Source organism: Solanum stenotomum, chromosome 12 (assembly GCF_019186545.1).
Source record: "Solanum stenotomum isolate F172 chromosome 12, ASM1918654v1, whole genome shotgun sequence".
NCBI lineage: Eukaryota > Viridiplantae > Streptophyta > Magnoliopsida > Solanales > Solanaceae > Solanum > Solanum stenotomum.
The window spans coordinates 50425563-50440354 of NC_064293.1; the positions used below are offsets into that span (position 1 = coordinate 50425563).

At 31.3% G+C, this 14792-nt stretch overlaps 1 protein-coding gene across 1 annotated transcript; it reads left to right on the forward strand.

The window, feature by feature from the left end:
• Positions 1–5209: 5209 nt before the first annotated feature.
• LOC125848331 (uncharacterized) lies at positions 5210–12396 on the forward strand. The gene is made up of 5 exons (XM_049528182.1): positions 5210–5518; positions 5602–5745; positions 10170–10680; positions 10813–10995; positions 11110–12396. The coding sequence occupies exons 1-5, from the start codon at positions 5309–5311 to the stop codon at positions 11874–11876; spliced, it is 1815 nt and encodes a 604-aa protein (XP_049384139.1). The 5' UTR covers positions 5210–5308; the 3' UTR covers positions 11877–12396.
• Positions 12397–14792: the final 2396 nt, after the last annotated feature.

The following is a 14792-nucleotide window of genomic DNA, read 5'->3' on the forward strand; positions in this document are numbered from 1 at the left end:
GGGTGGTCGAGGATCAGGATGAAAAAATAAAAATTTGAAATTGAAAATATTTTTTAAAAACATACTTAATTTTTTTTTCTTTTTGAAGGGTGTGAGGCTGATAGGGGAAGATGGAGGGGGCGAGGGTAGGGGGTAAAATATAAAAAATTGAAATTAAAAATATCTTTTAAAAACAACTTTTAATATTTTTTTTTGGGAGGAGTGGTGGTAGTGGGGTGGGGGTAGGGGTGAGAGTGGGGTAAAAAATTGAATTTAAAAACAGGCTTTAAAATTTTATTTTATTTTTTGGAGGGGTGGTTGAGGGGCTAATTTGAGGGTAGGGACAAAATAAATTGATTTTTTCAACAAAAAAATAATTGTAATTTGAAGTTGGAAGAGAGTTTTGAAAAATGTTTTTCTTAAGTTTTGAAGGAAAGTCATTTTCCTTAAATTTGAGGAAAATGAGTTGATTTGAAAAATATTTTCCAAAACATTTAACCCAACCAAAATGAGAAAATTGGAAAACATTTTCCTTCATACCAAACACACCCCTATACTCTCACTCTTTTCTGTGGAGTAAGAGCATAGTTGTTGCTTTAAAAACACTTTTTTTTTATCAAAAGGGAAATAGTCTATATTTTAAAAAAATTGGGATAGGGTGGAGAGAAGTGATAAAAAAAACTTAATTTTTTTTTCGTTTTAAAGCTTTTAACAAGATTTCTATTATAATATGGATAAATATGGGTGCCCATATTATCCATTGCGTAACTCGTTTTTATCTATTTAAAATGTGAATCGAGTCGAATAACTTATCCATTTTTATTTTACTCATTTTTTGATCGACTCATATTCTACTCGACTCGTTCATTTGTCACTCCTAGTTGTAAAGTACTCCCTCTTTCCTAATTACTTGTCCATATTTCTTTTTTTTAGTTGTCCATAATTACTTGTCAATTTTGACAAATCAAGGAAGGACAAAAAAAAAATTACCCTCCTCAATTAATTACTTTGAAAAAGGTAGAACTTTTTGAAAATTTTAAGTTTTTAATTCACCCCACTTCAGAATTAATATGGATAAAATGGAAACTTACTATATCAATTATTATTATTTTAATATGTGTGTTAATTTTTTCCAGAAGAAATGCTCATACTTCTTCCAAAAAATTAATCAACTGTCATAATTATCTTCTTTTGTCATAGCTGATAATCTCATAGGAATATTCATCAGTAAATTAGGATGGTCTAATATGGAGTAGGGCTTCAAAAGGGACATTTTGAGTATCCATATCAAAAGGATCCTCCCTAAAAATACAAAAGTGGATAAGGACAGAGGGTGTATCATTCTCCGCTACTCCAACTAATTGTCTTGTCCACATTATTTTGTATTATCATTTTTTTATTACTATTATTTTTCTGATATTGCTCCTCTTCTTTTCCTTCCGTGGAAATTATATTATTTCATCAAGGAACTACATTTTATCATCTAATAGGTAAAACTTTTCCTAACAGTATTAAAATATCTATGAATTTATATAAATTATATTTGATCATATTAATAAAGGGAAATTATATAAAATAGCAAATTATTAATTCAAATGAAATATTATAACCATAATTTGATTTAATTGTAACTCGTAGCAAACTGTTGCCATTTCGCCTCTTTTCCTTAATTTCTCGCTCGCCACTCTCGTTTCTCGCTGGGCAGTCTCTCCTCGCCTCTCTCACTTTATACAAACACAAATGTATAAAATGTGTTTGTGTTTGTATAAAGCGAAAGAAAATTGTATATATACATATTTTTTCGTTCCCCTCTCTCATCTCCATGATTTCGCTCGCCACTCTCACTTTATACAAACACAAATGTATAAATTGTGTTTGTGTTTGTATAAAGCGAGATAAAATTGTATATACAAATACAAATACATATTTTCGTCCTATATACTTATGATTATACAATATAAATCTTCCTCTGCCCAATTTTCTTTTTGTCTTTCTCTCTTTCTCGTTTTATACAAACACAGATTATACAATTGATTCTTTTGTATATGTATACCGAAACAAATTATAAAGTTTGCTATGGAGCGCAATTATGCAAACTATAGATATAGATACAAATATGATTTTTATGTTTGCTATGTGTGAAAGTTGTATGGATATTTTTAAATGCTATAATTGTTAAATTAAAAGTAATTTATGAATTTTATTTACTTTTTAATGTATTTTTTAAACAGATAAAGTTTATTTACTTGTTAATCTTATAATATCACTGATTTATGGATAATTTTTTAACAAGAAACTTTAATGATACAAATACAATATATATATATATATATATATATATATAATACTGATTTAGCATCAATTAAACGTAATTATCAGTCTTAATGATATGAATACATTATATGATACTGATTATCAGTTAAAGGAGATTAGTTAGGGGTATATAATGTAATTATTTAGTGGAGTATGAATGTAAAGAGATATATGTTTGTAATTATTTAGCTTTTATGGAGTATTTACTTAGTTTCCCCTAAGAAATATGTGTGTATATATTGCCAATATTTTACAAATTATGGTCCTACCAATATTTGTTAGTTATTGCCTAATATATGTTAGGCCCGCCCTGGCGAAAGACGAAGGCGGTAAGCGAAGCGAGCTACACCGGTCCTCTGGAGGGGAAGTCGAAACTCGTGTTCAAGTAAAGGAGATATTGATTCATTAATGAATTTTTACAGGCAAAATGCCGCTAACAATGTGTTGAATTGGCAGGTTACCTGATGAAGAAGCTGGGAAGGTACCAGCTGCCTGTGTGGTGTTAAACCAAAATGCTAAAGAGAGTGAAGGGGAAATCATGAACTACCTTTCATGTAATGTAGTACATTATAAGCGCGCATAGACAACCACGTCTAGTTCATTTAATTCATATGTGTTCTTTCTTATATTTTTAATAAATAAATTGCAGACTTATTTACTAAATTAACCTCTTGACTGCAATTGTAATTATTTTACTTTTATATGGTATTTGCTTAGTTTCTCTGTGTATATATTGTCAATCTTTTACTAATTATGGTCCTACCAATATTTGTTATTTATTGCCTAATATATGTTGGGTCCGTGCGTGCACAGACAACTACGTATAGTTCATCCAATTCATATGCATTATTTCTTATATCTTTAACTAGTTTTGAGACACGTGCAACACACGTGAATATCAAATCATGTACTACAACTAATTTTATGAAATAATGTCAATATTATTAAATTAAAATTTTAAATAAACAATTATAAATTGAATAATAAAGTATAATTCCCTATGAATAGTGGATATGAACTTTCTAATGAATACTACTGAAATTGTCGAATGAATATCCAAAACCACATATAATTATTTATAATAGAAGGCTAGATATAGATAAGGTAATGTAACACCTCTTTATGGCCTCCAATTAGATTTATCTTTTTCCTTTTTTTTTGACATTTTTCTCGTTTTAAAATTAATTGTGATATGTAAAAAAATAAATGCCACTCTTAAAATCTCTTAATTACACCTCTTAAATATAGTTTCTCCTCTTTGCCCTATAGTGTAATACTTAGTTATTATTGTATTTGTTGGAGTTCCCGCTTTTAATATAATATAATTAAATAACTATTGATATAAAATATAGAAGATATACTACATTGAATGTTTTTAGTTTGAGTATTATATCAATTTAACATTTAAGTTATGGAGTGTTCAAATTCTACTGAACTTTGAAATTCTCAACATCTGTAAATCACACTTTAATTTTTCAGAAGAGAAGAATAGAAAACTTAAAAAACTCATAGTTTAGAAATGTGAGGAAACTCCTCCATTTATAGTTAACAAATGTAATATGAACATGTGCTTATTCTGTTTAATCATCAAAGTCTCATCCCTTCAAAAAGTCACAATCATTTGAAAAAGTTACAACCCATCGAAAAACTCGTAACCATTCAATGTGAAAAGGTGCATGCTTTTAAAATAAAATAATATAAATAAATAAATAAATATAATATAATATAAAATATAGAATATATACTAAATTGAGTGTTTTAAGAAGAAAAAGATGAAGAACAATAGAAAACTTTAAAAATTGGAAGAAACCCCCCTTTTTATAGCTAAGAAAGGGTAGTATGATTTTTTTTTGTGTAATCAAATAAGTCACAACCCTTTAGAATATCACAACCCTTCCAAAAGGACATAACTCATCGGAAAAGTCATAACTCTTTGGACTAGTCTTACCCTTCGGAAAAGTCACCTTCCTTTAAAAAAGTCACAACCATTCGAAAAGGTAATAACTCAAGTCATAGCTCTTTGGAAAATTCACAATCCTTTAATGTGAAAATTAAAGGTGTCTGCTTTTGATATAATATTATATAGTATAAATAAATAAATATAATATAATATAATATAAAATATAGAAGATATACTAAATTTTATATTTTAAATCGAGGATGTTATAATAAATTAACATTTAAGATCTGTGGTTCATACTTTTAAGGTAATATAAATAAATAAATTGCAGACTTACTAAATTAACCTCTTGACTAGAACTTTACTCATATTTTCTTTGAAGATCAACTACACAAAGTGCATTTTGATTGTTAGTTGAACAAAAAATAAATGAATCATCAATAAAAGATAAAGTCCCTATTCTATTCCACCTATTTAATTTTATCCGACTCTTATAGTAAAATAATTATTTTACTTATCTAATTTAGCAAATGAAGATGAATATAGTATATGCTTTCAATATTATTTTTACTCTCTGTCCTTAATTACTTATCCATTTTTTTTAATTGTCTATTTTAACAAATAAAAAAAGGATAATTTTTTAACCTATTATATTCTCAATTAATTATTTGGAAAAAAATAGAACTTCTTGAAAATATTAAGTTTTTTAATTCATTCACTTCATAATTAATATGGGTAAAATGGTAAACTCACTATATTAATAATTATTTTTTTATTAGATGTATCAATTTATAAGTAGACAAATAATAAGGGAAAATGAAGTATTATTAAATAACTATATTATAAATAATACTAATAGTAGGCAAGTTTTAGATTTATAAAATATAATTAAATGAACACGTGTCAAAGTAAAATGAAATGGAGGGATTCAAAATTAAAATAAACCTTCTTCAATGACCTCGGGCACTTTTAATTTAGTTGGAAATGTGATAAATAATGTTACTTTTGCTTGCGAGAATATCGCCGGTTGTCTGTAAGCTGCCCTGCATTCACACTACACTTGCAAATCAATTTCTCGCTGTACAAATATTAGAGCTCATAAATTCAAGTCGCTAAATGCCGAGGGAGACTGATACTTGTCATAGTTATGGCAAATTAGGGCACTGGGCAACACAATGTCCCAACAACAACGATTTCGTCGGAGCTGATGGTAAGAAATTTCGACGTTCCCTGCCCTGCCGTTGCGGCGCTGGCTCTTGCAAACTTTTCACCTCTAACACCCTTAAAAACCCTGGACGCAATTTCTACCGCTGCCCCGCCAACGACGTTAGTCTCCTTCATTTCACTAACATACATACCATTTTCTCTCTTATCCATGTTTAATTAAATTGTTCCCTTTTGTGTTTCAGAAAACAAAGTGTCAGTTTTTCAAGTGGGCTGACGAGATACATTTAGACGAATTTATCAACGTTCCGCTTTGCCGTTGCGGTGCTGACTTTTGTCGCGTGAGACCTAATGCGGGTCGGATCTTCTTCATCTGTCCGATACAAAAGGTGAAACCTTTTCTTTTTACTATTCCCTCTGTCCCAATTTATGAGAGAATTTTCATTTTTCGACAGTCAAACCGTTTAAGTTTGATTGAGAATTTGTGCACGAAATTTTTAATTTTTTAACATGAAATTTATATATTTATAAATTATGTAAAAAGTAATATAAGTCATAATAATTCAATTTTAAAATGTTTAAAAGATTTATGAAAAACTTACTATCAAATTAAAGATAGAATTATTTGTATCTCCAAATTCGAAATGTGCCACATAAAATGAGAAGAAGGTAGTACATAATTTGAGAATGACTTTTTCTCCTTCACATTTCTACTTTTGAATCTGGCAAAGGACATTAACATAATAAATATACCTAAAGATATCCTTTTTGACAAATCAGATGGAAGAATAGTGGTATATACTTATAACAGAATTTGGTTACGGGATCTTAAGAAGAAGATAAGAAGGCAGATTTGAACTTGTTGCATCGTCCCTGCTTGGTCACTGATATAAATTTTGATTTTACCTACATTTTTAGAACCATTGCTTGACCACCGATTCATCCACCGACATTAATACTGTATAAAGAATATGAAAGTTAGCCTCGGTGGACAGAGCTATTGTTGGTAGGAGGTAGAGGATATCCCGTAAAATTAGTTGAGCTGCGGAAAAGCACATTTATGAAAAGGAGATAAACAAAAAAAAATTTAAAAAATAATAACTATAAAAGCTACTTACCATTCAATGCTTCTTTAGCTGGATACAATCATTTTTTATTATAATGGGAAATCCAGGATAGCCTTTATATGGAAGGTCAGTTTTAGAAATATAAGAGTAAAATATTATTGAATTGTGTATCTACATTATTATAGTGAGACTTTTTTTTTATAGACACTACATTATAATCCCTTTTCAAGTAGGGTTTTATATTATTATTCATGTTCATGCTCATTTACCTATTCCAACCCTACCCCTCAAGTGGGTGCATACAAGTCATCTATACCAAGCTTGTTACAAATGTAATTGATACGTGATTGGTGAGGGACTTGGTGAATATATCTACAAGAACTGATCACTCAACTTCACAAATTTTGTAATAATATGTCTTGAGAGTATCTTTCTCTTACAAAATGATAGTAAATCTCAATGTGTTTAGTTCTTTCATTAAATATTGAATTTGATGTGATATGAATGGCTGCTTGATTATCACACACAAGTTCCATCTAACCAATTTCTCCAAATCTTAGTTCTCCTAGACACTATTTGATCCGAACTAGCTCACAAGTTGCTACAACTATTGTTCGATATTCTGCTTCTGCACTAGATCAAGCAACCACGTTGTGTTTCTTACTCTTCAAGGACACCAAATTACCTCATAGTAAAACACAATATGTAGATGTAGAACACTTATAAAAAAGTGATCATGCCCAATCAACATTGGTATATCCAATGCTATACTCATGCTCTCGATCCTCGATGAGTAGTCCTTTACGTGAAGCTGACTTTATATATTGCAGAATACAAACAACTACATGGGGAAGTCATAAACTGACTTACAACACTCATAAGAAAAGATATGTCAAATTTAGTCATTGTGAGATAATTCAACTTTCCAACCATCTAGCCGCCTATACCTTCCAAGATCACTTAGTGACTCTCCCGATCAAGACAAGAGTTTAGAATTCGGATTTGTAGGATTGTCAATCTTCTCTCATAGTGCTTTGACTTTTGCATCTTCCTCACTAACCTTTCCCTTTCCATTTACCACACAAACATTGTTCATTAAGTGGTCTTGGACTCCTTGACCCTTATAGCTCAACTCAACTGAGGAAGCCCAAACTAACTAGGTTGAGCTTCCCATTGACGTTTCTGAAGTGATCATAAGGTTTGAACTTCCAATTCCCATAATTTTGGTAGAGTGCATTAGAAAAAATAATGCATACATTAGCTTTGTGTATTACTAATATCTTGTTTGGTACACTTTTTCAACATAGGTATTAAGGTATGTATAACTAATACATGAAAATTCATGGTATTGGTAATACAAAAGGTTTTAATGCATGCATTAACATGATTAAAGATACCATTGCCCCTCAAAATCTTTTTTACATCATTTCCACCATATTTGTGGAGGGTATATTTGTAAACAAATATATATATATATATATATATATATATTTTTAATGACAAGGGAAGCCCACAGCTGCTACCCTTTGAGTGCGCACAGGGTAAAACCCCCGCTCATATGCAATAGCTCGCAAACCACATAGGAGAGGTAACCCGCACTAGGCAAGCCTGGTGTAAGGCTGGGCACCGGAACGGGTTGTACCGGTACCATTTCGGTCCGTTCTGGTACCATTCCGGTCCGTTCCGGTCCGGTAGTATTCGGGACGGGATGGGATACATTGAACCGGTACACGGAACGGAACGGTACCATGATTTGGTACCGGTATACCGGTACCGGTTCATTCCGGTTCCGTTCTGGTCCGGTTCGGTACCGGTCCGGTCCCGGTAAGTCATTTTTAATTAAAATAAAAAATAATATTTTTGTCATTATTTACTTTTATTAGCATTTCTTTTTTGTTTATTTAATTTTTTTAAAATTACAAACTTAAGTTATTTAACTTACAAGTTATAAGTATAACTTAATAACTTATAAACTTCAAAAGATTCAAATCTTTAAAACTTATAACATAACTACATAAGCTCAAAAACTAAAAAAAAAACTTTATTAAACTTAACTTACAAACTTATATACGTAAAAATTAAAAAAAAAAAATTTAAAATAAACTTAAGTAAAATTATTATAAATTTTAAAACTTAAATACTATAAACTAATATAACTTAGAAAAATACAAAAAACCATTCGAATTTTCGTAATTCAAAATTGCTCAAAAAAAATAATTATTTTTTGAAATAGCTATATGTGCCGTCCCGTTTATCCCGTTTCGTTCCGTTCCGGTCCATTCCGGTTCTATCCCGGTATATAGTGGGACGGGACGGAACTAAGCCTCCATCCCGGTAATTCCGGTCCGGTTCATCCCGGTACCGGTCAACAACCCGGTCAAACCATCCCGTTCCGGTCCGGTACCGGTTCGTTCCGGTCCGATGGTCCCATTCCGGTCCGGTGCCCAGCCTTAGCCTGGTGCGACGAGCTCGACCCAGAAGGCAAACCCCTTGCTTTCGCTGGCAAGGGGTTTCGAACTTGAGACCTCCAACATGGAAGTCCCAAGCCCAAACCACTGGACCACCCCGAAGGGTGTAAACAAACAAATATATATATATTTTTAGAATTATGCAATGCATGGCATTTTTAATCCACCAATTTAATACACCAAACCAAACACTGCATAAGAATCAATCGTAGCATAACTATTGCAAACATAATACCAGCATTACTAATACACCCTATTCAACATTATTCTAATACACCCTACCAAACGACCCCTTAATGCTAAAATAAAGATTGCTTAAGATAGCGGTAGAATACAAATTTGAACTTGATCACAAAAAAAAACTAAAAATTCTTAATAAATGAATTTAGAATCACTATTAAGTACAAAATGACATCAAATTGTAGGTAAAAATTGTAAGATAAAGGGGCAAAGGGAACATAGAGTCAAGTTGCTCAATTTCACAAAGATGAGAAAAAAGAAAGAAAAATTATCTTGACGCAAAAGAATTTACTTAAAAAGGATCTGGAGATTGGTAAATTCAAAAGTAAAGTAGACACTGTCTTTCTATGATCACCGGTCAGTAGCTGATATTCAGATATGAATGGAAGAATGTTTATAGTCAAAAAGCACCTGATTTTTCATGTTCGAATGGGGAGGGGAGGAATGGTATGTTCAAATAGGTCATTCTTAATGGAAATGCCTAACTCAAAAATAACTAGGTTTTTCAATCTTGGTGAAACAAAGAGTGTGCATAAGCGATGGCAGTTATACTTCTGTAAATTATTCGAAAATTACATGTTAAAAACCATTATGTATGGATATACATACTGCGAAACAAAGAGAAAGTAAAACAATTAATACTATTGCCATGCAACATATTTCATCTTCGACATATTGCATCGTCAAATTAAGAGATTGGATCATTTCGAAAGAAGGTGATTGAGTTGGCTTCAAGGTAGGGAAGTAGGGAATGCATATCTGGGAGAAATGCTTTCTTCATTTGTCATACATGGTTATTAGTCTATGATCTACCACCAGTACGACTAAGAAATGCATTATACTTACTTGACTTTGGAAAATAGGTTCTGCTTGTTTGTTTGGGCACTATGGCAATCCTTGAAGTTGTGTTGCTGGGATCTAGTCATTGTATCAGAATCCCGCTTTTACTTGTTTTATATCTTCTCATAGTTAATTTAAAAAGGATTGTTACATTTTAGCTCTTCAAAATTCAACTGATGTTGACCAAACTCTTTTCAGGGACATGGAGCTTGTGACTTCAAACTATGGCTAGATTCTGAGGAAGCAGTAGCACGAAGCACCAAAGTAAATGAAAGCACTAGTTCATATCTGTCGACATTGACTAGCATTGATGTCAGTCATGTATCTAGTGACTTGGTTGAGGAATGCAATGTAAGATTTGGAGTCGGTCATACGGACACATCCCCTGAAGAGATTTATAATCACCTCAACACTTTTCCTGCAACAACTGGACCAGTGAAGAGTCACACAGTAATTTTAGAGGATTTAATTGGAGAGGACGAGGTGTTGGATGAACCTTCAAGAAAGCACCGCAAAAGATTGCGATATGGTGAGCTGAAATTTGGTGATACTTCTCTTCTCTCTTCAATTGGCTGTGTGCAATTGCCAACAACCAAGTCAAGGAACTGTTTGGCTGAAGAAAGGCTTCATCTGTCTCTTCTGGAATCTGAGGGGGAGATTCATCCAATACAGACTAAAGTTCACAAACAGATTCTTGTAGAGGTTTCAGGTTTGTGTAGAAACTTACTTTTCTTCTCCTATTTTCTGATTTGTTTCCAATGATCACTCACCTAGTAGACATGAGTCCCTGACAGGTATTTATGTTTCTTTATTTTGTTCTTTTTAATCCTTTCCCTTGCAGGTTCATTTGGTTCTTCCATAGCTCATTCTTTTGCCTCACCAATGTATTTGGTGGCAACAGTGGATTGGATGTTGAATTCTATTCATCAAAATTTAGATCTTACACTTCAGGGTTGGTGGGGAAGGCTTGTGTTCCGTCCTCCTCGGTGCTTGATGGTACCCTTGGTAGAGCGTTTTACTTCCTGTAAGTTTTTTTTTCTGCAACTGCATAATATTTTATGCTCCCTCTACCCCCTACTCTCTTCACAAAATGAACCATGAACCAAAAGGGGTGACTTCATTTTTAATCTATTTGCAGATATTTTTTCTCGTGAGCCCATTTTTATCCTTCAAGATATGGGTGAAGAAGATGATGCTTCCCTAGCCACTCGGCCAAGAAATCTTTTACCAACTGAAATTAACATTTGTACAGTGCGTACTGTTGATGAAGTTGTGCAGCTCATAGACTCTCTCAAAAAAAAGTATGATGGAAAAAGTTTCCATGGAGGTGGACAAAGCAACATTATGAGGTGTTCGATCTCAAAGGTGTTTTTACAGGCTGTTGATCGTCTTCAGAAGGATCTTCTTACCCTTTTTGAGTCTATGGATATCAAAGATCACATGACCATGATCCAGGAGACAGATGTTACTTTTGCTGCTCTGGACCACTTAGGTGTTGATCGCCAACATTTTAGTGAACGAGTGAAGGCTTTTATTTCTGTATCAGCACTGGCTAAAATTGAATGCTCTATATCCAGTGATCAATGTTTTGAAACCCCTGTTAATCACTGGGTTTTGGAGAAATTAAAATTGGATGAGCTTTCTCATGTTCATTTTGAGGCAATTAATGTTTCTACTCTTGCTGAGCAACACCGTCTAAACCTTAAAACTGAAGCTTCTGTGGTTAGAGCCAGGCTTTCTCAAATCGAGGCTGAATTATCCCATTGTGAGGTGGAGAACTCAGCTCTGTGGTGCAGCTTGGAACATATCAGGGAAGAGAAGAAAAAATCTGAGGAGTGTCTTTCGATTGCATTCAAGGAGCTGGAGAATGCTCAAGAACTCAGGAAACAGAGAGAAGTGGAGTGAAATGTTGCAACGGCAACATATGAGACAGCAAAAGCTATGCTTTGTGAATAAATCTGGTTACTATGTGTGCTTTGTAACAATGATGATGTATAAGGGGGTGCAAATCCTGTATGGTTTCAGTTTGCGAGATACCTTTGTGTCTACTTCATTACCATGATGAATTACAGAAATCTGAAGTGGTCCATGGTTTCTGATAAATAACTGATTGGTGGTGATACGGTAATCAAATTTTGCATTTCGAGTGCGGTTGCTTGGAACAGGATTGTGGTGGGGCCGTGGTGGTCATGACTCCATTTATGTACATTGAACTGTATGAGCTAGGGAACACAGAGGGACCATTACTCTTGAAAGTGTATATTTGGGTTTGTGTTTTGTTACGTGTTATGACGCTTTCACCAATCCTTTATCCATAGCAGCAGATGTATTCACTTGCGCTATTGTGTATTGTGCTATGTGTAGATGTACTCTTCCGTCTTTCGACAAGAACTAGACCAATATTTGTATATACTTGGATCGACTTATCAACTTTCATGCATTGCGTGCACTAATGTAATTGCCTCTGTAAACTGTATTTTTATTGTGTGCAGAAGAAGAGTAACTCTCTTTATTTGATCATCTAAATCATGACATCTTCAGTTATCCATGTAGCCATTCGTAGGCACATGTTTGTTTCCAGAATAGAAAATGTACCAATCCATTTACTGTAGAGTTTCTTTCCTCTTTTAGTTGCTACTTGATATATATTGGGAGTTGCCATTAGTAGTGTAGACCAGAAAGGGAAAGTCGTGCTTTGCACGGGCCCAATCATCATTGTTTGAAAATTCGTAATATTTATTTGTGGTACATTTAATTTTTTAAATTCAATATTTTTTTTTCTAATAATAATATAAAATTAATGATATAACATTAATATTCAAAATAAAAAGTAATTTATAGATAAAAAGATGGACAAATAAATAAAAAAATTAAGTTTATAACATTGTAAATATTTAATATGTTTTTTATACTAAAAATTCATTTATGTAGATTAGGTTTTCTTATAATAATCATCATTATTTGGAAATTAGTAATGTTTATTTTGTGGTACTTTTAATTTTTAAATTTAATGATACTTTTTTTTCTAATAATAATATAATGTTAACAATCTAACAGTAATAGTCTAAATAAAAGATGTAATTTATAGATAAAAAATGGACAAATAAAGCAAAAAATTACGTTTATAATATCGTAAATATTACTACACTTAATTAAGTAGTACTTATTTAATATTTCAAAAAATTATTAAATACCTCTATTACTTGATAAATAATTAAATTATAATGGAGCAAATAGAGACCTTTTCTTTCCGAAAATATGTTGAAGGTACTAATACTTGCAGGGAACCCACATGAAAAAGAGATAAACAACAGAGGAGGTGCCTTTTTGTCTATTATGAAACATGTTCATACAATATAACATATAGTACAATTAGGGGAGTTTGATTACTAGTTAGAATTATTCAGGGTTTAGTTATATAGGTATTTGTTATGCAGAATTTAGTTATGTGGGTATTAGTTATGCGCGTATTAGTTATGTATGCATTATTTAGTTATGTAAAGATTACATTACATGAATTATTAACTATTGAATATTGATTTTAATATAAATTAATATATATTATTTACAAATAAAATAAGTAAGCAAATAGTATAATTTCTCCTTTAAAAAAATAAAGAAAGGAATTTTCTCTATACTTAACTAGGAATTCTATGTTTTTTTTTCTCTTTGTTTTTTTAATGTTTAAAGCTTATAAAAATAAAATACTATTAGTATATTTCAAGTACGTTATACTATTCTATTTTATATAATGTAAATTTCTGTCAATATGATGCATGTGTTGTTTGTACATTTTTAGTATACCAAATTTATAAATTATATATTAATACACATTCTAAATAAAAATTTAATACATGATAATTAAATATGTGGATATATTTAGTAATATCTAATGCGAATATATAATTAGCATATGCGCTATCAAAATTATACATTCATATTCATAATATTAATAAATATTTATATTTTGATTTTAAATGAAAACAAATAAAAAGTTGTTTGTATAAAAAAAATAAGAAACAAAAGTAGTTGGGAAAATAGAATAGTTGTGTAAAGTTTTTAATAAAAAGGATTTAAAAATAAATTAATAGGAATAAATGTGTAATTTATCTTTTTAATAATGTATAACTAATACCCATATAATATATTTCACATTCTATCCTGCATAATTTATACATAGTTTCCCTCATAAGTTATGTAAGTATTAATTATCTAGGATTACAAAAAACGCAACCAAATACTGTATAAAATTAATACATGAGTAACTTTTATACAATATTTAGAACTTATCAATCAAACATAGTATAAGTCATGTTGATTTTTCAACCTAATAATTTTTTTTTACCAAATATAGTAAAATAAATACAATGTTTTATACATGAATAACATGTCCTCTTATACCGTAACCAACGGCCCCTTAAAGCTTAAAGCTCTCAAGTGAAAAGCCTTAAATGACTAAAACACTCCTTAATTCAATTTTATTCTAAGAAACAGACACGTCGACGGTATACTGACCGCTTAATGCCACTTATATAATAAGAGAAAATCAACACATAAACTTTGCTGATTTTTCTTATGTAACTTGGTATATTTTTTATGTCAGAAAGGAAAAAGAAAATCAAGAAATCTTCTACTCCCTAATGATTTGCTATGGAAAGAAGATATGAATTTGATCCGATGTTATTATGAAATCATTAAGATACACATTAAACATGTACTATTTAGTTTCTAATTAGTGTGTTGATTGGTATTTTACTCAACTTAAAGTATTACTCCTTTTCAATTCAATTTGTTTGTACCAAAGTTTTCCTAATAGTAGAC

What these genes read in the sequence shown, in the direction of transcription:
- LOC125848331 (XM_049528182.1), top strand. Translation starts at nt 5,309, where the DNA reads ATGCCGAGGGAGACTGATACTTGTCATAGTTATGGCAAATTAGGGCAC. An exon ending in TCATCTGTCCGATACAAAAG is followed by an intron (nt 5,746 to 10,169) that starts GTGAAACCTTTT and finishes AACTCTTTTCAG; the next exon opens with GGACATGGAGCTTGTGACTT. An exon ending in GGTAGAGCGTTTTACTTCCT is followed by an intron (nt 10,996 to 11,109) that starts GTAAGTTTTTTT and finishes ATCTATTTGCAG; the next exon opens with ATATTTTTTCTCGTGAGCCC.